Source organism: Cyprinodon variegatus, unplaced genomic scaffold, assembly GCF_000732505.1.
Source record: "Cyprinodon variegatus isolate N-32 unplaced genomic scaffold, C_variegatus-1.0 Scaffold313, whole genome shotgun sequence".
Taxonomy (NCBI): Eukaryota; Metazoa; Chordata; class Actinopteri; order Cyprinodontiformes; family Cyprinodontidae; genus Cyprinodon; species Cyprinodon variegatus.
This window is the reverse complement of record NW_015150766.1, coordinates 246,479-272,977: the sequence shown is the minus strand read 5'-3', so window position 1 is coordinate 272,977 and position 26,499 is coordinate 246,479. Positions and strand designations below refer to the sequence as shown.

The 26,499-nt window shown below is 37.4% G+C and overlaps 1 protein-coding gene across 1 annotated transcript; it reads right to left on the bottom strand.

Annotated features, from left to right (window-relative positions):
* Nucleotides 1-7,313: 7,313 nt before the first annotated feature.
* On the bottom strand, nt 7,314-12,792 carry LOC107090856 (homeobox protein OTX2-like). Its single transcript, XM_015384459.1, has 4 exons — nt 12,690-12,792; nt 9,509-9,643; nt 9,206-9,357; nt 7,314-9,012 (listed from the first exon to the last, which is right to left on the bottom strand). The coding sequence occupies exons 2-4, from the start codon at nt 9,603-9,605 to the stop codon at nt 8,368-8,370; spliced, it is 894 nt and encodes a 297-aa protein (XP_015239945.1). The 5' UTR covers nt 9,606-9,643; nt 12,690-12,792; the 3' UTR covers nt 7,314-8,367.
* Between the last annotated feature and the right edge of the window lie 13,707 nt (nt 12,793-26,499).

Below are 26,499 nucleotides of genomic sequence, written 5' to 3'. Positions count from 1 at the left end.
CTCACAAACTTCTATGCAGAATTTTGTGAGCACAAAGTTAGGACCATTTGTTTCATTTTCACCATCACAATGAGGACCAGTTGTTGAAAAGTGAGGACATTTTGCTGCTCCTCACAAGGTATTTTGCTAATGATTAGGTTTAGGGCTAATGTGTCGATTTGGTTAGGGATAGGGTGAAGTATGCATTGGTAATGGTTAGGTTTAGGGTTAGGACATAGAAAGAGTTGAAAATGACTGAAAATCAATGGAAGTCAATGGGTCCTCACTACATATAGCAGAACAAACGTGTGTTTGTGTGTGTGTTCGTGTGGTTCTACCTGTATAGCCCTCAGAGTCATTTTGTGGGTCCTCACATGCTATTTTGCTAATGCTTACGGTAGGTTTAGGGCTAAGATGTCAGTTGGTTAGGGTTAGGGTGAGGTATGCATCGGTAATGGTTAGGTTTAGGGTTAATTTTACGGTTAGGACATAGAAATGGTTGAAAATGGCTGAAAATCAATGGAAGTCAATGGGAGTCAATGGAGGTCCTCACTACGATGGCAGAATGAGTATGGGCGTGTGTGTGTTTGGATGGCTGTATGTATCCAGAGGTGTTTTATCAGGGGTGTACCTCATGCCAAGGAACAATCCATTACATTTCAGTAATGTTCCAGATTGTGTGCAAGTTTTAGCTATAGATGTAAATCATAATATGGTGGGAAATTTGCCGCTGCTTGTCGGTGATTGAAAGTAGACTTTTTTATTTGTTTAGAGGTGTTAGTATGAGGGTTCATCTGTGTTAAAAAAAGCTACTAGTTGATCAAATTAAACAAGTTGATTTTTATAAGGAAAATATCGCAAACTGAACACTACTATGCAGACAAGCTTTACCTTCGCCTGCTTCTGTCCATTTACGTTTCCACGATTGTGTTGACATTCTCAGTCAAATACGAACTGTTATGCTACTTAGGATAACAGTTTGTTTCCATTGATGTTTCCCATTCTCAAAGTATATTAGTTAATTATTTTGTCTTTAGTTGCTTAGTCTATTGTTGTGTTTTCTTTGTTCATTATTAGACTTTCCCCCCTTGGTTTTTGTACTTTCTATTTCAATTCAGCTCTATTCAAGTTAATTAGTCCTCCTCTCTCAGTCTCCCAACTTCCCTTCTGCCTTGGCTGCTCCACATAATTTCCTTATGGACACCTGGATTATGTGGCATTCTCCACTTTTCTCTCAGTGTAGTAGCTTGGTTATAGACGTGTTTAATAGGTTTTTTACTGGATGTTATGTTATTACTTACATCTGTGTAAAGGAAAATATGAAAGAAAAAAAAAACGTTGCCAATTACATACATTGAACAGCTTTATTATCAGCTGTCACATTTTTACAGCTAGAAGGATTATAAATAACAGGTAGCATCTTGTTCGACCTCATTAAAACCTATCTGTATGTTTTCTGCAGTTTCAATTCCTGCTACATCCCATATATTCACATCTTTGACAGAGCTCATCTCTTGGCATTGCTTTTAGTTTAAGCCTAGGCATGTAAATGTGACCATTAAATGTCTGTAATCTCTTATTAAAACCTTTCTTTTTTGCTTTAAAAGGAGATTTGTGGTTTTTTTCGTTGTTATGGTCTGTTTGCATAAAAGCAGAAGTGCTTTGCTGGCTGAATGTCCACTTTAGGTATAATCCAGGATGCTTTGGTCTGACACTAAATGGATGCTTTAAAAAAAAAAAAAGAGATCGGCTTTAAGTTTATGTAAATCACTAATTCTTTAGTGGCAAAGCATTCTTTTACATATGGTGTATTTTATGTAAATCTGTAATCAGCTTTCTGTTTTAGGTAATATATATATATATATATATATATATATATATAACATATGTGCTGGTGTTTGCAGAAATGTGCTTAAAAAAACACTTTTTTCAAATAAGGATTATCACTTGCATGTGTTTCGTAAAATGTTATGTTTGATATTTTGCTTTTCTGAACACACTTTAATTCTTCATATTACCAGAAAACTATAATAAAACGACGATACCTTGATTAAGTACACCATGTCATTGAAGTCAGACTACTGCCAGACCTTTCAGAATCCAGAAATAACTTAAATAGTAACTGTTTTGGTGATGGAAATAAGATTTAAACATCTTGCCATGGAACATGGCTGAAGGACAAGAAAAGTTGAGAAACAAAATCATTGACATTGAATAGTCAGGAAGAAGCTATTAAAAAAGCACTGCTAACACTATGGGGTCTTTAGCAAAGAAGAGAGAGAACTGTCATCCACAACTGAGAAAACGGGGAACATTATTGGCAAAACTCATCAATGATTAATTCAAGAGGTGACATTCAGAAAACAACATCTCATGGTCTTGGTGCTGATTATTGGCTAGATTGCTAACTCCATTCACCTGTCCAATTCTGCCTGGTTGCTCAATCACTGCTCATGTGATCCACCTACTTCTGCTTCTATTTAAGGTGGTTGCATCCAGATATCAGGGCAGATTATCTTGCTCTCATTCTCGGGGGTTGTTAGCGTACCATAGTGTTTCTGATTTCCTGATCCTGACCTGTTCTGCCTCTCATCCACTGAGCCTGCCTGTTCCTGTCTGAACGGTTTGCCTTAGCTGTCTGTGGACTCCTGGACCCCTGAACCAGCCTGTTCCTGTTCTGATCTGTTTGCCTGACCTGGCTTCGGACTCCAGCATGATCTCTGTGGCTGCAGCATCTGGGACACTCTGGGTGGCGCCTGTCGCATCTTGTTGGCAGCTCACCGGCTGGATCCTACCTTGTTCTCTAGCAATGGACTGAACTGTTAAATCAGGTTAGTGACTCACATGGATAATCATCATCCATCAGATTATGGCTCTAACCTGTTTCTTTCCAACAGAGTTTCCTGTGATAGATGCCCTAGCAGCTGAGCCACAGCCCGCTTGTATTAATAAATGCTTATTTGAAGTTTTCCCACTGTCTGTTCTGCAGAAACTCTCGATGTTTCTAAAGACAAAAATTATATTCTCTGGACTGAAGACCTAAACGTCTTATTATAACTGAAGAGTCTATGAAATTCATTCTGTGTAAGTAAATTTTGGAGTTTGCGTAATAATCAGCTCGTCACTTTTTTAACCTCCAGAACAAGCCTGGCCCGTTACATGAGTTTTTAAAATTAGAAACCTTCCTGCCGTGTGCTGCTGTTGCAGTAATAAATAGCCTCAAAGAGGGTGAAAACAGCTACAATTATCAGAGAAGGACTTAATATGCTTTCGCCGCAGTAACTCCTTAGAAAATGGACTAAAGCCAAGAGGCTGCTCTGTGTTACACCTAGATGCATGTAAAGCAATACAGCAAAATGCTGGAGAGAATTTTGTTCCTTGCAAAAATAAAACTTTGTCACATTTCTTTTATGAGAGATTGATGTTTGTATATTACATTTTATTGTCATCTGGTCTACCACAACCAGCTATAACTGCAGTGTGGACCAAAGGGGATGCAGCTTTTTTGTTTTGTTTTTTTCTTTTTATTTAGAAAGACAGATTTCCATCACATTCATTAATTACAGCTCTACGCATTTAAGGTCTTCAATGAAGGCATAAGTGGAGAGTCAAAGCTATTTTGTCCATGCCTTTCTAGTATTTTCTTTTACAGACTTTTACAAATTTTAGTTGTGAATGATAACAACAATAAACTGAATTGAACAATAATGGGGATTGCCCCACCTCGAGCAATAAAATCAATAAGAACATGAAAGAAAAAAATCAAATGCAGTTGAATCTAATAGGTTTTATGGTACTTGGTCCATTTGGTCTAGATCTTATGAAATATAATAATATTTTTTATGCTTGGAGGGAAAAATAAATCTTTTCCATAGCATAAATCTGGTGAACAATTTCAATCCATTCTTCCATGGTGGGTGGATCTGGTTCAAACCATTTCCTTGTGATGGCTTGGGAAACAGCTTTTAACGTTAAATGTGTTTACACCCATTTATTCTGATATTGGAAAAAATCGAGAGGAACCAATTGCATCAGAAAGAGTCTAATTCGCAAATGGAGTTTTTCTGTCTGTAATTTAATGTTTTTATAAATTCTTCTGTTCTGTAAAGGCCCCAGATGTTTACTTAAGAACATTAATGAGTGAATAGCAATAGCCAGGTAGAATGCTTTGGAAAAGTAAAAAGCATTTTGAGAATAATGTTCAAAGCTTAAGTTTCCAAAGATCACTGTTTGAAACAAATTCAGACTTTAAAAGGCCCACTTTTCCACCCAATCTAACAAGTCAGGTGGAGTTTGCATCAATCGGAGGCACAGCAAAGAGTCTAGTGATAAACCTGGAGACCTATGGAATGAAAAGATGGATAGTGGAGAATCAGTGATTGACCTTATACTCAACCATTTATTTCAGCAGAACAAATCAGGATCTTTTCCCATGTTTTTTAGGCTTTTTTCCCTGTCATTAAAAATAGACAAAAGTCTCATGAAGATGCAAAATTCCCTTTTTGGAAATCATTAATGATGCAACAGTATTTTCATTTGACTTTTTAAGAGTGAAACTATCTAAAAAAAAAAATGATGATGAAAACCAGAAATAAAAATGCCCACTCCCCACATTATGTTTTTTTTTAACCAATAAACTGAAATAGATGTTTTCTATGAGTTGAGATTGACTCTGATACTTTAATTCATATCTGTTCTACAAAGCTTCTACAAGTTCTAAATAAGTCTGAGATTTATTTATTTTATCCCAGAAAATACAACGACAATATATACACCAAAACATAAGGAATGTAACGATTAAGGGGAAGCCACATGTTCCCCTTTTACTACTTGTTGAATATTGGAGCAATTACAAAAACATTAAGTCCCATTGAAACCATAAAACTGCATCATTTAGTCCATGCATTATAGAATTAAATTTAATCCCAACCAACAGCTTAATCCATGATCCGAAATCCATATATTCAGCATTTCAACACGGCCAGTATGGGGAGGTAACCGCCTGTCTGATGGGAGCACAGAAACACTATTGTTTCATTCATTTAAATGAGATTCCATGACTGCTGCTGTAGATGAATTATGTATGTGTTACTATGCTTATATGTGATAGGCATGGGCTCCCTGAGAATGTAGGACACATGCTTATGTATAACAATGGTCTTCAGTTATATTCTCACCAATTGGCCGTTTAACTGAAATGCTCTTGTCTTTATTTTTTTTGTTTTTAAAGAAAGCCCGTTCTGTTCATCATGAGCTCATACACCTGCTGCTGATTTACCAGGTCCATCTCTGAAATGGCAGTTAGAGTATTCATACTGATGGGACCCCGAAAACATGTACTGCTTGGCATTGTTAAGTAAGTGCTTGTACTTTACACTGGAAACACGATCTAGAAATAAGTAAAAAATTATTAAATTGAGTGTATTTACCCTTAATTTGAGTAGGTGAATTCAATGATTTTCCAATGGAATAAGAATTTTTACTTTTAAAATAAGATCATTAGATAAGATGCACCTGAAATAAGACAATGCAATTGTATTTTCTTATTTTAAGTGTAAATTGTCTTGTTCCTTTTGCAAGATGTCTCTTTTACTTCCTCAATCTAAAAAAAATGACTTATCTAGATTTCGATTTTTTTCCAGTATAGAGCTTAAGATAATATAAATGACCCAGTTTAAATAAAAGGCTGACATCATGTTTAGACAGTTTATTTTACATGCAGCAAGTGAATCTGAGATACATCTAACGTTAACTGGTGCTGCCCCCCCATCCACCACACAGTATCAGCCGGCTTCCCTCTCCTCCAGCTGGGAGGAAATCCCAGAAATCCCCGGTCGCTTTGGGAAAGCCTGGCCTTGGGGCGTCAAAATGTGCGGTCTAATCGCTCCTCTCTATCTGTCTCCATTTTTTCTTGATTGTTGTTTAACATCATCCAATGCTTTGAAGAGATTAATAAAGCGCGTCTGCCTGGCCCATATGTCATCGTTAGGGCCGCTTGTGTTTAATTACAGGATGGGCCCCCGCTTCAAATGCTGACTTACTGCTCTTTATTGACATGTATTAGAAAACATGCAGAAGGTTTAAATAGCCCTGATATAAATGTCCCTTGCAGTTTATGTTCTGTTGTCTGAAAAGTGTACATAATGATATTTATGCACCTGTTTAACATTTAAACCCATTTAAATCAACTTTGTCACTAATTAGGATTTCTTTTTTTACATATCTCAATTTTTTCTCAGTATAACTTTCAATTCATGACTATTGATCTGTTCAATTATTATAAAAAAACTATTAAAGAACGAAAGTACCGGATGATACATTAAGCTGATGTTAGTACAGCCTTCTTCAGCTCACTTCAAATGCTGTTTGCCTGCCGCAGCATAATTGGGTCTATTGCTGCTAATTAGTGGTCAGATGAACAATACAAAGCCCTCCGACTACCCAGCAAAAAGTCACGGCTCAGTTTTGAGAGGACTCTCTCTCACATTTCCTGTTCAGTGCTAATTAAAGCCATATCTCCAGCTTTTTCTGCTTTAATGTATCAGTGGCGCTGATTGAACCATAAGTTTCTCAGAACAAAAAGGTTGGATTTATCTTAACAATTACAATTTTTATATTTTTCTGATTTAGATATTAAACAATATCTGTGAACTGTGTAGTATAGTTTTATTATTATTATTATTACTATTACACTGCAAAAACGATCTAGAAATGAGCAAAAATGTCTTCAATAAGTGTTTTTAGCCTTAATTTGAGTAGGTAAATAAGATAATTTGCCAATGGAATGAGTACTTTTACTCTTAAAGTAAGATAATTAGATAATATGCTCTTGAAATAAGACAAGGCAATTGTTTTTTTCTTATCTTAAATATAAATTGTCGTTTTTCCATTGGCAAAGTGTCTCACTTCATCCTCATTTCAAGAAAAAAATGCACTTATTTAGATATCTTTTTTTGCAGTCTATTATTGTGGATTTGTTCTTTCAGGAGGCCCACAGATGATCCTTTGCTCTGTGCGCTCCTGTTGCGTCATTTTGTGCAAAAACTGTTTCAACAGCAAGGTCATCCTTCTCCGTGTTCATCTGAGCAAAGACTTGAAGAGAAATGTTGAACTGCTTTAAAGAGGGGATTAACATGCTTCTTTGATAACTCACAAATTCTTCTCCATTCGCTGGATGCTGATAGATGAAAAAACAATAAGAAAATAAAAGTAAAGCATATTGACTTGCCTCAAAATAATTTGCTTAAAAGTCGTTAAATCATTTTCACAGTAAATTAAATAATATGTTGACATTTTGATTAATAAACAACACAAATCAGATGGATTAAGAGAAATGGTTTTTATTATTTTTTTATACCAGTTTTGTTGTTTTCTGTTGCTTTTTACAACTTGAAAAGGACCTTGAAATGCATACACTGCTTCTTCAACTAATAAATCCTTTTTTAATGAACACTTGAAACATGGAAATAAAAATATGAAATTCACAGCTTGCTTTTAGTGCGCATTTTACGCAAAGCAGAATTGCATACAGTTTATACAAAGAACCACAAGTCGGGTAAAAAAACAAAAATAGAGGGTACTTTACAAGGGAAGAAAAGAAAATATGAAACACATAAAATACATTGTTTTGGCTCACACGCAAATGGACTGATTGTCAAATATTTGTGTTTTCTTTTTTTAAATATAAATTAAGTAGTGCATCCGGGTTTGCGTCTGAGCTTCTTTCACACACTCTCACACACACTCTTTACAATACAGACACTCATGCACATCGCTTTGATCAAAGGGGGCCCATTCAGCGTGCCAACAAAATTAAAAAGAAAAGGAGAGTCTTTAAGGAGCTTAGAGGAAAAAAACCTGACCAATCCTTAAAACTCCTCCAAGTTAGTCTCTCTTGATCCTTTATCCCCCTCTTCTCTTCTGGTCAGCAGATTTGTTCCGTGCCCTTGATCAAAGTTGAGTCTCGATAGTCAATAAGTTAGTCCAACAAGTGTGAGACAGTCCTGCACTGCTCGACCCGAGGTAGAAGTTGGGGCCTGAATTCTTGTGGAGGAAACAAAACACTATATATGTTGCATTAATGCAAAGCTGACTCATAGTATGAGTGAGCTGCTGCTTAGAACCACCAAGCCAACGGGGGCCACCCCAGGAGATTGGACTTTTCACATGTTATATAGAACCACTTAATATTCAGTGAAATATTTTTATCATATTATGTAATATATTCAGTCTAGTTGTTAAATTAGAAACAAATGGTGCAGATATGTAAAACACCCAAAAGGCTCCTGTGCTTTCTGGTGGTGCCCCTTCATTCAAATTCCAATCAGGGCCCCATTCGGTCTAAGGCCGGCTCTGCGTGGGTTAATGAAAGTTTTTTTTCTTTTTTCCTCACAATACTTGAAATTTCCAAGCTGCCTGGTCTTTATAATCCAAACAGTCCGAGTTGAAATTGAGCTTCCATGAAGCTGCAGTTTGGTCCTTGTAGTCCAGACAGTCAGCGGCTCCGGTGAAGCCCAGACCCGCCGCTCCGTACGCCGAAGAGGAGAGCGAAGAGGCCGGACTCAGGTGGCTGGATACCCCGCTGCCGCTCATGGGGCTCATGGCGGAGCCCGCAGCGGACAGCTGGTGGTGCATCGGCGACAGGTAGGAGCCGCAGTCCATCCCGGTGAAATAGGAGGAGGATCCCGTGTAGCCCTGGTTGTATCCCGCCGCCTGGCTGTAGGTCATCGGGTAGGAGCGCTGCATGCAGGAGGAGGATGAGGAGGAGGAGGTGGTGGAGAGCGGATCGGAGAGCGGAGAGATGGAGGCCGGGCTCCAGATGGAAACAGGTGCCGCGCTGCTGCTGCTGCTCACAGCCGGGATGGAGGTGCTGGAAGGCGGCGTGAACTGGCCGCTGGCTGCGCTCTCAGAGCTGGCCTCTCTGACCGGGGAGCCCTTCTTCTTCACCGGCCTGCTCACAGACTTGTTCTGCGCGCCATTCTGGGTCTGCTGGGCCTGCTGGCGATGCTTGGCTCGCCTATTTTTGAACCAGACCTAAAAGCAAACATAAAATATATAAATTAAAATAGACAATACATTACAAAAACGCATCTGATCTGCTAAAGATGCAACAGAATGATGAAACCTTTTGTTAATCAATATAATGATAAAACATATTAGTGCTTAAAGATTCCAGACACTTTATATTAAGTGTTATTTTTCTTATATAGATTATTTTCAGACTTACTTGTACTCTGGATTCAGGCAGGTTGATCTTTAAGGCCACCTCTTCCCTCATGAAGATGTCCGGGTAGCGGGTCTTGGAGAACAAGTTCTCCAGCACATCCAGCTGGGCCCTGGTGAAGGTGGTCCTCTCCCGCCTCTGTTTGCGAGGGGTCGCTAAGAATGACACACCACCACAAGAATATTAGAGTGATCATGCAATTTGGAGCCAACATTTTCCCGATAGAGAATCAGAATAGAAAGGAAGCATTATGTGACTTTAAGTAAAATTCATTATTAATGAAGAAGCAAGAATGCGCTCTGGTACCTTGGTATCCCACTGATGGATGCAGGAGGTCCACTCCTGAGGTAGATAAACTCAGCCCGTTCACTGTATATGGCGGTTGCTTAAGATAGGACATCATGCTTGCGCCCGGTGCAGAGAGATCCCCGATCCACAAAACTATTAAACGGTGCAAAAAAATAAAGGTTGTTTTTTTCCAATTTCACTGAATTCTCGAATGGTCCAGATAAATCTGAAGGAATAGATAGAGATGTTGAGAATATTAAGAAAAACTTAAATATCCGCTGGTTTTTACGCGCCGTCTTTACGCACAGCTGTGCGTTTCAAAAAAAAGTGGGCGTCCTCCAACTCGCGGGGCTCTTAAAGCCGAAGAGAGACCCCCAGCTTGTCCCCCCGCTGGTCTGAAGATGCTCTGCTGCGCTGACATGCGTTTACGCCATCACACCCCCTCCCTCCAAACATCACTCCAACAGTTTCTATAACCCCGCCTAAAAAATCTCCCACCCACCCGCTCCTCCTTTTTTTTTTTTTTTTTCTGCGCCACCAAAAAAAAACCTAAAACAAAACAAAACATTGTCGTTAAAATGCGCACTCTAGTTGGGGGCCAACTGAGCACCCAATTAGCATATACACCCACAGGTTGGGGACCAAGCTAAATAGACAGCTGATTGGGGGGCCATTTGCAGAAACAAAGCCCAGTGTTGACTGATAAGTACTGCTGATAACAAAAGGGGGACAAACAATGAGGCTGCAAACTGAGCGCGCATTTAATCACACTTCAGCATCTTTATATCTACATTTGGACGCCATTGTTTGTTTCCTTAATAATAAAAAATAGAAAAGGTAAAGTTTTAAATTGGAAACTGGAGGAAAACATTGAGGGAAAAGTTTAAAACATCTCCAATAAAACTTGGGGGCCTCGTTCTCCTCCTCCACCTCCTCTTCTATAATGAATTGCTCCCGGTAATTAGATTTGAAAGGTGATACTTTGCAGAAGTGTTGATTAGAGAGGAGCAGTTCATCTAAACAAACGCGGAGATTGACCACTATTTATCATGAAGTCACAGGAAACGTGCGAAACATGCATCATTTTAAAATGTATTAATTTAAATCAGCTGGAAACCAAGTTACAACCCAAACATTATTAATTACTAAATATTTAAAAAGAACAATTATAGCAATAATCAAGCTCAACAGGAGTTTTTATTTATTTAAAGCTCAACAGAAGTTGTGATAATTTGCATAAACTTATTTCTCTAAAAGTGTGATTATAAGTGTAACTTTCTCATTACAGCGAAAAACTAGAGCAATTTATTTAAATCGAGGAAACATTTGCATGCATTTTATTTCATTTTATGTTAATAAAAGACATGGAAATAAATTTTCTTTTTAAAGGGAGAACCTCATTAGCTTAATTCCAAGTTTATTTTGGTTGTTACCTGCAGGGCTGAATACATTTGATACAACAATTTGCACGAATTCAATTCAGCGCGTTTTAATAAACAGTCAGAGGACTTAAATAAATCAGCTAAATTATAACAACAAAAAGGAAGAAGATCATTTTGATTATTTAATTACGCATTTCATGATAAATAAATAAAAAAACAAATATAAAGAAATAAAAAGTTACAAAAATTGTAAAATTATTTTCAACAAGTTTTAGGTTTATAAGGTTCAGCTATAAGTGTTAACAATCTTAAATGATAAACTAATTCAAATGTTTACCTCAATAAATAAACTTCATCAGTTAGAGGTCTTAAAAGCTTATATGTAAATTGAATTAGTTTTATTTAAAACGTTGGATTGAATATATATAGTTTAACAGAAATAAAGCACATTCATTGAGTTTGCAATTGATATGTTTAAATAGAACTTATTTATATTTCCCAAAACTATTTAATACCCTTTAATACCTATTTCTATTGTGTTTCTTTAAAGTTTTAAGCAATTAAACATGTAGGCTAATTATTTTAATGTTTTATTTTTATTTCTTAGCATCTTTCCTGCCAGGTATTAAAGTGTGCAGACTCCTTTTATTGATACGGACAGACTTTTTTTTCTTTCTTTTTTTCTCTAAAGCCAATAACGGCTGCTCCTGTTCACCCAAAACTCAATCTGTCACTTTTCTCCTTGCTACACATCCGCTCAATAATAAACACCCCCCGCACTGTCAGGCTATTAATTATCATTGGCTCAAATCTTTTCTTTACTCCCCTCCTCCTCCTCCTTCTTCTTTTTTCTGTGAGAAATTAACGCGATAATCCGGACGGCACGCGCTGGCCTGATTACAGGACGCCATGCAGCCACGGCTCCGCGTTCAGGCCTCAATTTTCTGCGTCATGAAAATAAAACAAAGAGAGGGATTGTGTTTCTAGGACCAGCTGACTGCCAGACAACCAAAACCCCCTCCTCTAAAAAAAAGAAAAAAAAGAAAAAACAAAACAAAACATAAACCAAACAAGTTGTCTTTATTATTATTATTATTATTATTTTTATTATAATTATTATTGTTATTATTATTATTATTAGATTTTAGAGTGCATCTACACTGCAAAAAATGTAAATCTGTATAATTCATTTTTCTTAAAATAACTGCATTTTATCTTGAATTGAGGAGAAATTGAACAAAACAATTTACATTTAAATGTACACTTAAAATAAGAACAAAAAAACAATTGCAGTCTCTTGTTTCAAGTGGATATTTTCTAATTATCCTAATTTAAGTGTGAAAATACTCATTCCATTGGCAGATCATCTTATTTACATACTAAAATTAGGCTTAAACACACTTAATTTAAGATATTTTTAATTATTTCTAGATCATTTTTGCAATGTAATAATCGAGAATAATTTTCTTTAATTTTCTATAAAAAAAAAAGATTTATTCATACATGTATCATTTTTGTCTAATATGTTCTACAATTTACCATTAATAAAGGTTAAAATAGCTTTTACTTAGTTACTGGCATTTGATTTATGAACAACTAGATAAACAGAAAACAAGGGAGACCTCCCTCCATCATGACTACAAGCATCTGAAGTTGGATCTCTCCTTTCTTTGCCTGAATGCTCCTTTGGTTGGAAAAGGGGAGAAAAGACCCCCCTCACCCCCAAAACACGCCTCCTCAATTATCTCCCAGTATCTCCCTGTCCGGTCTGACTGTAAATTAAACGAAAACCCTAAAAAAGAAAAAAATCTACTTACTTGAGTCTCCGGTTTATAAAGAACGCCCCTTTGGTTGAGCTTATAAACCCATCAAACGGCTTTGATTTGTTTCCTTCCGGTTAACCTCGTTGGATGCGGATTAAGCTGAGAGATGCTCAGTATTTATTGAGAGAGCGAGAGAGAAAGTGCATGAATGTGTTTAAGAGGGAGGGGAAGAGTTTTAGTAACCAATGGAAATGAAAGTGAAATTCTATTTGCAGAGGTGAGAAGATTGAAACATTTTGTGGCAACACAACTTAAGCAATAAAAACTGGAAATGCTATTGATTAAGGAAAAAAAATATTTTTTCTCCTCTGACAATAATTTATTCTCTCAAAGTAATTCACACTCAAACAAAACGTAAAAAAAAATCATCATATTTTGTGATAGATTTTTATTTATTTTTTTACTCTGCTCAAAGTTTTCATTTAGGCATTCATTTTAAAAGACTCCCAATAGGGGATTTGATAAATAAAAAATGTCCAATCTTAACTTGAAGGTTCCAGGGTCCTCATTCAGAGGTGGTATTTAGGGTTCCTCCACAAATGGTAAATGGCCTGTACTTCTATAGTCCTTTTTCAAGTCAGAGGACTTGATCAAATTATTTCATGCTACATTCAGTCATTCACCCATTCACTCACGGTGGTAAGCTACATTGTAGCCACAGCTGCCCTGGGGCTCACTGACGAAAACGAGGCTGCCGTACACTGGCGCCACCGGGCCCTCTGACCATCAGTAGACAATGCAGGTGAAGTGTCTTGCCCAAGGACACAATGACACTGAAAGCCAGAGCTGGGGCTTGAACTGACAGTCGTCCTTCATCTGATGCCACTGCTGCTCCAAGCATCAGAACTTAAAGTGTAACTGACCCCAAAATGTTTTTTTATTTTATTTCACATTTAAATCGTATAAACTGGATATAATTAAAAAATTATTCATTATATATATATATATATATATATATATTACATTACATCATTACAGGCTTTTAGCATCATAACCCTGGACTTGCTATAAAACCTTTGCTTTGGCATCTCAAAGTCAACACCGTGAAGCAAGGGGGTCACAATGATAAGGTTGCGCCCTGCTGCTCTCTCAAAATCCTCCATTGCAAAATATTGTTGGGGAGTGACTACCAGCATCCCTTTACTCTCGCTCCATGCTTTAATAAGGCTGAACTAACCGCTACTTTCTCTCCTGACCACATCCTCCGCTAAACTCCCATCGCTCATCCTCACACTTAAAGTCCTACGTTTGTGTCTTTCATCTGGGCTATTAAAGAACAAAACATTTTCTAGTTGAATATTACATGACAAAGTATTATGAGTTAGATGCTGTATTAGCAGTCTTTAATCATGACTGTAGACAGTCTGTCCAATTTCTTGTTAACCTCAAATTTATCAGTAAAAACAGAGAAAACCTCCCCCTCTTTTACCCTGGAATTAATCTTACAAATGCAAGTTCACACCAAATTCTAAAAGCACTATAGACCCTTTGCTTGCTATGATTCACTTAAGTTCGTTCAACCTGAGCAAACACAATTTAAACAGAGATGGTTAACTTTCCAGGGGAGTGATGACAAACTTGCAGGCTTTATCAACAGAGTTTGTTTATAAAAGATCTCTGAAAATAGGATAGGCTGCAACCGATAGAATGTATAAAACATGTTTTATTTCTACTGAAATATATGAATAATTTCATAAAAGTAAAAGGAAGTCTGCCTAAACTTTAAGTGTTAAAAAAGGGGGAGGTTAGTTAATTTAGATTTTAATTAGAAATACCTAATTCAGTTTTTAAAACTGATAAGTTAAAAATTATATAACATTTGTGCATGCTCTGGATTATCAGAACTTTTTTCCCACTCTTCTGTTTTCACAGATCTTCACAGCTCTAGTTTAATGATTGTTCAGTGTGTTCTCTTTCTTCTGTTTTATTCCACTCAGATACAGTTTTAACCTCAGTAGTGGTTTTAACTGATGCTCTCCAGCAAGCAGCAGGTTAGGGAATTAATTAGGAGGCTATATGCCAGATGAACAGATTGGGAGGCTGATAGCCTTTTAGACAAGAAAGAAAATGAGGTTTAATGATTAAATATATATTAATCAAAGGTCCAAATTAGATATATGATACAGAAAAACCCACATGAAAAAATCAATAAGGAGGTACCTAATCTTTTTCTCTGATTACCAAATTTCAGATATGTCACCATCTGCAAAGATTCTTCAACTTGGTAGCAAATTGGACATTAGTATTAGAGCTGCTGTTAACTTAATTGAGGGAAGACACCAAGTTAAAACCTCTGTCTCAAGTCTTTTAACAATTTGCAAGTTTTACTAATTATATTTTCATATTAGCACATCACAAGAGAATTCATGCCTCAGGTTTACTGTAGAGTTTGATTTTAGCTCTCACTGTTATTTAGCTCAAACTGGAACTCTCTGATCTAAACACAAATACTTTCTCAACAACGTGTCTTATGATAGTTCATAATTTCTCCCTTGGTTTTCATAGTAATTCATGTTACATTTAGCTTTGGGCAAACCATGGTATAGTGCTCACTGCAGTGAGCGCACTCAGGCGTACAGACTTTTGGGCCTCCCAAGTTTGATTCAGTTCAGTATAATTTATTTATATAGAGGCAGTTCACAACACATGTCATCTCAAGATCCTTTATACAGACAATTCAACCAGATCATGCATGCAGTGACAGTGGAGAGGAAAAGCTTCCTTGTAACAGGACAAAACGTCCAGCAGAACCAGGCCTTCAGAACGACTAGGATTCAAGGACACAGAAGCAAGCAGACATACAACATGAACACAGAATCACATTCATCACCTGATGACCTTTGTTGCATGCCCTTCCTCTTCCATCACTTCTCCTATCTTGTTTGATTACTTTGATTAAACCTCACTGCAGCCATGAATACAAAAAAAGAAATTACAAAAATATGAGCTTATTGCATAACTGTAACTTTTTCATAAAATGAAGTATCACTGATCTCTATTTATTCACTGGATTGCTGATAGACCAAAACTACTGAAGTCACCTGTCACTATCTTGGTACTCTCCATTTTCATGCAGTGGCGTCATCAAAATGCCTTTAATGAAATGTAATTTAATGTAATAACCATAACAATATAATAAATACATGTGTATTGCATGTACATCATTTGTTTAGCACTTCTGGCATAACATTAGACATCAAATATAGGATCAGATCATCAGTATGTGTAATATTGCTAATATCTGACTATAGTATAAACACACTCATTCTGTTGTGATGGATTTGTATAATATGTTATATTACATGATTTATATACTTCATTGACTTCATACTGAATATGCAATGTGATCTGCCTATTTTTTATTTTTTTTTACCTTAAATGACAGCAATCTACTGATGCTATGAAAAAGCAAGTGTGTGTCAAAGTGATGATTTTATCTTTATTTAAAAAGTCTTAAAAGCCCCCCTGAAAATGACAAAATCATGCTGTGGCGCACGTATTTTTACGTTTACTTTCTGACCGGTCTAACTAGGGAGTACCAATATGGCAGCTGGTGACTTCACAGCACTGTGAACTACCAACGGCCAATCAGCAATCCAGTGAATAAATAGAGATCAGTGTTAGGTTGAATATAGTTTTTTTTTCTAAGTGAAAAAAAAAAGAAAGAAAATGAGTGTTAACATCTGTCGACCCTTTGATACTGACAAAAAAAGCAATGGTACCCAGAAGGCCCACATAGGTTGGCATTTTTCTCACCTACAGGTAAGTTAAACCTTAGCGGACTTGGCAACCAGCTGGCAGACACTCGGAAGGACTGCGGGCAAGTGCGCCACTTGCTGGCAGGGAGGAGTTGAACTTGTAGCCACCACCTTTAAAGTTCGCTGCTTACCAAAGCACCTTTTAAATGAGAATAGTTAAGGTGGACATACCCAATTTCTTCAGTTTAGAAAAATGTAGGTGGTAAACATTAAACAAAGTAGGCAATGCTGTTTGAATCAAACCATATTTGAACATTACTCTGATAATCTAATCTGTTGGTTAAAAATGTCATCATTTTGATGGATGCGTAATAACTTCCTAAATTAATTCTTATAATTTCAACCCCAGAACAACCGAACCTCCCATTTAATTCAGATCCTAATGTTCCTCCTGATTGCAGTTGTACTGTAGCCTCTGAGTGGAGATCTCCCATTTTCCCCAAACGATCAGAAAACAAACAGCCTAACCAGGCTTAAAACTCTGCTTCCCTTGTTGTCCCTCTAGCTATGTTCTTGGCTCACACTAAGTGCTTTCATCTTCACCCTCTGATATATAATTCATCGGAAAATATCTAATAGCCCTGGGGAGCGTTTCAGCTAAACGGGGCCGTGCTTGTTAAAAGGTGAAGACGCTTGTTAATGTCTGTGGCAATGTGCCCTCCCTCTGTCTCCCGGCAAATCGACAGAGTCACGCTTCTCCCGCTGTCAGGAAGACGAACTGAAGGCTAAGAATCGTGGGACTGACTGAGGCGCTACAGAGGAAGCCTGGCTGCCAAGGAAGAAGGTCTACACTAGTCTGTGCATTCACAGCTGGTTTCTTATTAACTTTATTTACTAAATCTAATACTGCCCTTAAGCTGAGTATAAAGACAAAAAAAAGCAATCAGAAAGAACAAGATCATTAAGAAGGAGTTAAAGTTACTGCAGAGTATAGGTTTATTTGTCGGTCCAATTTTTCCTTCAGTTCACTTCAGCTGTCTGTATCAAGGTCAAATCAATGGCTTGGCCAGCCTTATTGAGCCCATCTGTTACACGCTGACATTTTAAGAACTGTATGGGACAAAAGCTGCAGCCAGAAGCACCTAACACTGATAGATTTATTGATATGATCATGCCTGAAGAAGCCTTAAATGTTGTTTGTGAATGATTAAAGCTGATGATATATTGACTTGTGGTGTTTATGGAAGAGCTGCTGTTGCTCTAGAAGGAAGGCACACTGGAAAAAATCCAAATCTGATAAGTCATTTTTTTCTTAAAATAAGTGCATTGGTTATTTGATTGAGGAGATAAAAGAGACATTTCGCCAATGGAACAAGACAATTTAGATTTAAAATAAGAAAAGAAAAAAAAACAAGTGCAGTCTCTTATTTCAAGTGCATAATATAAAATAATCTTATTTTATACTTATTTTAAGAGTAGAAATGCTCATTCCATTGGCAGATCATCTTATTTACCTCCTGACATTAAGGATAAATACACTTAATTTAATACATTTTTACTCATTTTTAGATCTTTTTTGCAGTGCACTTAAGAAGAAAACGTTATACAGTAGAGACAAAGCAGAGCATGAATATCACAGAAAACAAATGTAGATGTGATTTTTTTCAAAGAACTTTTCTCCCTGGGAAGTACACTGGAAGAAATTGAAATCTAGATAAGTCATTTTTTCTTAAAATAAGTGCATTTGTTCTTGAATTGAGGAAATTAGACACTTTGCCAATGGTACAAGACAATTTATATTCAAAATAAGAAAAAACAATTGCATTGTCTTATTTTAAGTGCATATAATCTAATTATCTTATTTTAAGAGTAAAAGTACTAATTCCATTGGCAGATCATCTAATTTACCTACGGTACTCAAATTAAGGGTAGATGCACTTAATTTAGGAAATGTTAACTTATTTTTAGATCGTTTCTGCAGTGTAGTTCATAGCAACCTCCTCTTCAGACACTAAAAAACAACATTTCTTATGGAAGATGACATTCTAAGTTTTATAAATTAAAAAGAATCATCATCCTTCTCCCCAGATTGTCTCAGTTGTTCAGATCTGCACTATAGGTCAGATAGTGTCATATACTCTGACAATGTCCATTAAGCCAGGCTGTTTAAGTCCTTCTTTGAGAATAAACAGAATAAATTGCAACTCTCAAAATGAAATGCCTCTTTAGAAATTCCTGTAAAATCTAAGCTTCTCCTTTACTGCAAGGTTTCCATAAACAGCCTATAACAATTTAATTAAACTAACTTTATTTTTGAGTCAATTCCTGACAAAAAAAGACGTATTTTTTTTATGTGAGAATATGTCTGACTCTTATCTCGGGAGCTAAGACCCAAAAGGTTTGGTAAAATCCTCATTTGCATGCATGTATTATGACAGTTTTCTAACGAAACCACAATAAAGGTTTATGTTTTAAAACTCCAGAAGAGCAGCTCACTTATTTGCTGCTAGTCATCTAAATATCAGGTAAAAGGTCCAAAACAACTCTCCATCGGTGTCATTATTGTTGATAGTATGTTATGTATGTAGATTAGAATAAAACAAGTTCCTTCCTTGCTTGCTGCCTTTCCTTTTGACCTCAAAATGACATGGCAGGCTCATCAAATTAAAAATAACATTAATACAAAGAACTTGAGTTCCTATAGATAGGTACCATTACCTATAGGTGTTCGTCTCTGTGGGCCATTTTTGTTTAAAATCACCCTGTTCTTGTAAAGAAAGCCCCAAAACAAAAGACACAGATGCATAATTACTGCAACCATCATGAATCAAATAAAGAGATCTAACCTTCCTTGTTTATTATTTATATAATGCACTGCAAGCGGAATTCTGTTCCTGTGTTTGTGATGTATAACGTCACTCGCAGTCACAACACACCCAACATTGTAAGTTGTAGATATATCAATAGTGATTAATTATGATATATCGATTTATACATTATCTCAACGGATAAAGGTGCCTTAATGATGACCATCTTGGGGAGTTATGTTGCACAATCATATTGTGAGATGGCCTTTTTTTCAAAAGAAACTAATTGCATCACAGGTTTAATCTGGCACAACTCCTACTATAAATAGATCCTTGAAATCACAATTTGATAACCCGTTGACAAATATATGAGTGGCAAAGGATTGCACCGTGCTTAAACTTATTGAAAGACTCATGCATCCTCAGTGCAGTTACATACTTTGTTAGTTTTGATGTTTTAAAAGCAAATGAAACATCAGTTTTTCTCTTTTTATTTTTAAAGAAGAGTCCAGCATTGCATACATTTGTGGATAAATGGTTTAGCAATTTTTTATTTTCCTCCACACTTGCTTTCATTATTCTCTATGCACTTGCTACAGTTGTGTTATATCTTATTCATGCCCTTCATTGAGATACATCTACCACTTGTGGTTTGCCCATGGGAGGGTTTAATGTCTTGTGGCTGCTGGTACCTCGTTAACCTCCCACAGCCTGTGGCTAGTGTTAGCCAAACCCAAAAGCCTTATACCTGGGTACTGGTCAGCAGGGACACACCCCAGGAGCCAGGGACCCCCTACCGGCCAGGGGGAGGGAAGCAGGCGGGACGTAGGAGGGCCAAACAAAAACACAACCTGGCATCCCCATAGCAAACAGCCCACCTACTGTCAGCCAGCATCTGGAGCGCAGCTTACAGCTCCTCTATTCAAATTCTGCCATTGGCAGAGCACACACATCGGTGCTCACACACAGTTTTGTGCAACAAATGCAAGCTAGCATACCACTTTATTCATAGAAATAATCGTTGCAAGGGGGAAAAAAAGATATGTTTTTAGTTGAGTTCAACATAAAGTTTGAGCTTCAGCTCATAAAGGTTTTTGTTTGGAGCTTGTAACAAAAACCTCTACATATGTAGCTTTTTGGGGCCCATCTAAATACTTTGATTGCATACTTTCAAGAGAGTAAAATGCATGTGGAGAGTAAGGTTCGGAAACTCCACAATAGAAAGAGATGGTGGAGAGAGTGACAGAAATAAAGGGGAGGAGTGTAAAGTTAATCCCATCTGAATTGCTAGGCCCGGCTGCAGGACTGCCACTGAAAACAGTTCTTCTTTTCTTTCTTTTCTCTGCAAATTTGCTCTCCCCTCTCCCTCTCTCTTTGCTTCCTCCCGTGCCTCTCGCTATTTCACTGCCTTCTTATCCTTTTTAATTAGAGGGGCTATTCTGCTGCACAGAAGACCTTAATCCCCAACTGACCAACGTTATAAAAAGCCAGCCTTTGAACAGCCGACCAGCACCCCTCTAGCTCCGCTCGCCCACCACCAGCACCACGACCGCCAATCACGGCGCTGCCCAGACCCTCAGCTGCCGTGTCTGTTGGGAAAACATGGTCCTCCACCGTTTCCAACATCTTGGACAAAGCAGAACCGTGAAGAAATAGCATGAAAGACCTTTAGCATCCCTATTTACACAAAGATTATCAGAGATTTGGCTTGCGATAAAAAAGAAAGAGTTATTGTTAAGTGGCAGGTGATCTACTCAGTCAGAGATACAGAAATAATAATCTAGCGTGTGAAGCAGAGGGTGGAAATTAAGATGCATCTAGAAAGTAGATGAGTTATATAGGCTTATGTTTCTGATCAGCATTATTAACAGTAACATTGTAAAAGCACTTTATATAAAACATTTTTCAGACCCAGGGTCATTGACTAAAATCCTTAATAGAGTATTGTCAGAGCCTTTTTAAAGTCTATTTAGAGGAAAGATAGAGATTTCAAAACCCTTTACCAGGAACTTTATGATACAGTCAGTTTCAGGTCATTGAGCCTGTGATGTCTTCAAGGGCAAGGTTATCTAAGGCTATAAATGCCAGAGGTAAGATTTAAAATCAATACTGAATCTAACAAGTCAGGCAGTACTGGGAGGCAAGCCTGGGGGGAAATGATTTTGTGCCTTTCTGTGCCAGTCATAAGTCTGGTAAAGGAGGATTGAACCGATCAGAGGCGACAGAGGGTGTCCTGCCTGATACCTACTGTGCCATTCCCTTTGCCTCAGAAACTGATCATAAAATGCAGTCATTGCTGCAAACTGAAGCAAAAAATGTGGACTTTGATTATTGTCATGCCCAGTTATCAGGCTGATCAGCTACTATATCAATCCATTTAACTGAATATATAAAGCATTAAGACAAGAGGCTCAGATATCCTGTGAAAAGCTCAGAACTGTCTCTTTTTTAGGCAAGGATTAAAAGGATTTTTTGAAGTTAGTGTCTCATTTTCAGGTTGTCACCTCCAGGTGCTTATATTTAAGTTCACAGTGAATTGCAGCAGTCAGAGTAAAGAAAATATGAATGAGAGTTTTGTTGATTAACAATTAAAACTAAGTCTGTCTTTGAGCTGATCTTCTTTTACTTAAGGTTTTGGGTGATATAAGCAGAAAACATCAAATACATTTAGGGGGACCAAACAGAACATTAGTTAACCAGTGGAGATTCTGGACTATCTAAGGTTAATAAAATGGGAGAGTTGCAAGTTTTGCATTTTGTCAGAAGCTATATATGAAATATATCAAAAGTATGGAGGAAGGGGCTCTTGCCAAAGAAAACTTTGGTTCAACCCTCTGACCTGTATGTGAAACACTGTATGGTGTTAAAATGCTTAGGCGGCTACTCTAACTTCTACTTTACTACTGGAATAATAAACAATACTATTGATAAATATGTCTGCTTCAGAAACATTACATACTTTCTCTTAATCTATCCCACAACATCACACTTAAGATATTAATATTAAAGATAGGGACTGAGGGGTACACCCTGAGGTACACCACAACTATAAAAATCTAATAGCATGTCGTTATTAACGGCGTCTACAGAAGCTGCTTGGATTTATTAGTGCATGAGCTGCAAGGGACCCATCAGATTACTGTCTGATGAGAATATGCAGCTGTTGTTTAGACATTACCTAATAAATGTCTTAATCATCAGAGTGACGGAGAACATAAAGACCTGGACAAAAGTCATCAGTAGAGATATTCAAGCCAAAAAGTAGATTTATTTCTAACTTTATTGCAGAGGGAAACATCTTGGACCAGATTAGCTGTGCCATCATTCAATGTCAACTTTCTGAACCAGCAAAGCATTTTAAGGGCTTGCCTGCAGAGCACAAAGACTACATTCTTGCTCCATGCACAAATGCATTTCCTTTCACAGCTGCAGTTTTCTGTTTTTTTACAACACCGGTTCAACAGTTCCCCTCATACAGACAGAGGGAAACATAGGCCAGCCAAACCCAGTGCCTGGGTAATCACAGAACCAATATTTCCATAGCAAGCAATTAGCATCTCGCTTTTATGTGTGGAATGAGTGAGGCGAGAGGAAGAGTGAGTCGCAGGGAAAGGCACTGTAGAAACAGAGAGAATAAAAGAGCAATTAAGATGTTGGGTGAGCGGCAGACACAGACAGACAGTCTGCTGCCGTGTGATTTGAGGCTTGCTGGCCCCGTAATTAGTCCTTCATTGTGAGATAATGGACTTGGCCCATCTCCTTGGTTCCTTGAGCTGCCTAGTTCGAGTCGACCCTTGAAAGGTCAAAGGGCACAATGTGCAGTTTGCACCTGCATTGTTGCTTGCACGAGTCTCGCACCATCTGATATTAAAGTTTATGTTGGAAAAAATGGGATTGGAAAGCAGGTAATTACATCTTCAGCAAAAAATAAAAACACAACAACACTAAAGGTGCAATGAAGCTTTGGATCCATCCCTCTCTTGTCCTGTCGAAATCTTTAAAAGAGCAGTAATCTGTGAACCCTGAATCATCAGCTTTGGGCAAATCTATGTAATACGGCTAATTCGATGAAGCCGTATTTTCCTGGTGAGAGGCAAAATCCTGTTGACTATTCAGGGATTGAATCATCCAACAGTAATGCCATTAGACCAGAGCCGCGGATTCCTCAGAAAATGCTGTTTAATTGCCAGTAACCAGCCATTGTTCGGTGACGGGTAAACACTGGCCGGGGGCGTGGGGGCGGTGGTGGTCGGGTGGAGAGTGTTGAAGCGTGTGATGGAGAAAAAAAAGATGGCCTCTGAGAGATGGATTTACTCGGGCTTCGAAGAGGCCCGAGCTGCAAAGTGGTAGCAGTAGCAGCTTAACCAAAGTCTTCAACAGTATAAATACAGAGTAACCCTGTCCTTTTAATGCAGGATTTACTCAACAATGCGATTTAGAGGGTTGTCTATTCAAGACAGACATTTTTTTTCTGCTGTGGCAAGGTTTTTAAAGATCAAGCCTTGTTGCTCACGTTTATTAGCGCAGGACTATGCAGCTCAGGGATTGTTTGATATAATAATCTCTGTGCAGTTTATCCGTGTTTGTGTCCTTATGTATGTACCCCCGACACAAAGTCTCATTCTTGAGAATCTTAAAGCACAATGCCACTACCTACACTCAGCCGTTTATCCTCAGCCATAAGGATTCCAGCTTTTGAGTAATACAGACCTGATAATATCCATCAAAATCAACATGAGCTCGTTTAAAGACATTGAAGGGTGTGTTTTTTTGTTTTTTCTTTTTCCAGCTAATCCAATTTTCACCACCTAGGGACTTTTTTTATGAGAATGCGAAAATCTGCGCTGCTTTCAGGCCTGTCCTGGAGGAGGCAGATTGGAAGCGAGAGGTGTAGCGGCCGAGGCTCGTCTCTATTGTGAGCCAGAGCCTGGGAGACGAGCAGTAGTGCCAGAACAGACAGTGATTGGGTTTGACACTACGTCCAGGAGGCGAGAAGAGGCTTATGTTTTGCTCTTTTTTTTTTAAACCCCAAATCTAAAAGAACCTTTTTTTTAGAAGGGGGGAGAACTCGCTCCTCCTCTGAATCCCCCTGCTTCTGTTGTGTTTCTCGCCCTCCTCCTTGGCCCTCTTTCTTTCACTCCCCTCTTTACATTCCTACAACTACCTCGTTTTCAATTCCCAGATTAAGTCCGAGGCACTTCTGTTTCTTTTGTCTTTCTTCTTCATTGTCCCTCTCACATGGATTTGGACCAATAAATTTATCCCCCGAATCACGACAAGACAAAACTTTCAATTGTTTCAAGCATTTCTGATCTCAATACTTTGAACACTGAACTTTTACCAGTAGGGAGGCATATTTTTGTCTCCTTTATCTAAGATTGAGGGAATCTTAGACCAATCCTTTTTCCACTATGTCTCTATTTCACCAAGAACACTAATTAAGGTCTAAAAATTGATATTTTAATATGGCCATCTGCTTTCAACCATCTGTTGAGTTCTAAGATATTTTGGTTTTTTATGTCATGTTTTCCAAAAAGGTTCTCAGGGTCTCTGAGACACACCATCCTCAGAAGTAGATCCAATGGGATTTTCCACAAGAGCATCTTTTGTCTTACCTCAAACCAAACAAACAATTTGTAGCTAAAAAGTTTAATCCTAATCCTTTCTAATCACAACAAACAGTTCCCCCTACCAAAAAAACGATATAGATGACCTCATCTACAGTAAGGCTTTTCTTTATAGAGACTTATTATTATTTCATTTATTATTAGGTCCAACATGCCACTCTTTGCTAACTCTGTACTTTTTATTATCTGTCCTACCATCCTAACCATCCTAAGGTCAGCACACCTGTTATTTTAAAGGAGGATAGTGAGATATTTTGAAAAGAAACTAAAATAAAGAGCTTAGATGTTTCATCATACTTATAGGTTAAAAAAAAAAAGTTGAAATCAAGCTAAAAGAATTGAAGCCTGTTATATTTAGTTAAAATTATTGGTGGACATACTCCTAACTGAATTATGTATTTTTTCATAAAAGAACATTTTGGCCCAGTGAATAATTACGCTCAATAAAGGTCACATGATCAGTTATGAGATCATAGCTCAGCATTAAAATGTAGATTTATTTTTTTACACAGCTTTACTAGGGTTTCGTGAAAAGTTTAGAAGACATATATAAAGTTTATAATTTCCCAAATTCCATAAATGTAATATAGTTGCATTTTAGGATTGTTTGTTAAGTGTTTTTTTTTTCATTTATGGGAAATAGGGGTACATTTAGAAGTGTTAATCATAGGGCTGCTATGGCACAAAATATAATATTTCTTCTTCTGTTTCAAATGATGAGATAACAAACAAAATTTTCAATTATTCTACATTACTTTTAAAGATGATTAGCTTCTGTGAGATTAGATACACCTCAGGGCAGAAGGGAATGTCAAATAAATTTATAAGATAATGAACATGTTGAAGAAAGGTTTATGTGGACTAAGCCGGTTCTGGGCTTGATCGTTTGTCATGATATAATAATAATAACCTAATAATATTCTATTACATTAAAACAGATACTTCAAGGTTGAATAAAGTTTATTTAACTTAAATAGTCAGGTATATCTGTCTTTTATTTTATATAATTTGTACGGTAACTCTGGAGGAGCTGCCGAGATCCTTATGTAGGTTATGTCTTCCAGAAGGATGACTAAGCGGTACATTCAGTCTAATCTGACTTTGATGCAGGGGTAGCAATGGAAAAGCATAAGCAATTTCATTAATTGAATAAAAACCTTTAACGCAGTCTTCTCTGTGCTGCCTTAGGTGTTACAGAAACCTTTAGATATCAGCATGCCTAAAGGAGCTCATAGGTAGTCAAGCTGCCTGGAATGGGAGCTGTGGGAAAACTCTGGTATAGAAAAGTTGATCTTTTTTCCCCACAATGTCAAAGATAAAAAATTTGCAAATTATGAAAAATAATGTTGAACTGTGATCACATCAAAGTTAAGTTTTTGTTTATTTAGGTAATTTGTCCTTCCACCTTCCATTTTCGGAGAATCCCTCAATATTGACACGTTTATGTGAACATGACAGGAGAGAAAAAATGGTATTAGTTTCATGCAGATCACCAAAGGAGAACACAGAAATCTCAATCCTCCTAATAGAGCCAGTAATGATGGTCTCCATTAGTTTAATATAAGCTTTTATCGCCTCGCCCTTAGATGATTGTAGCGTTTCATTAGACATGTCTGCCTCATATCTCACTTTGCACCCAGAGGAAACTGTGAAGGGATTAATTTTTTGATAG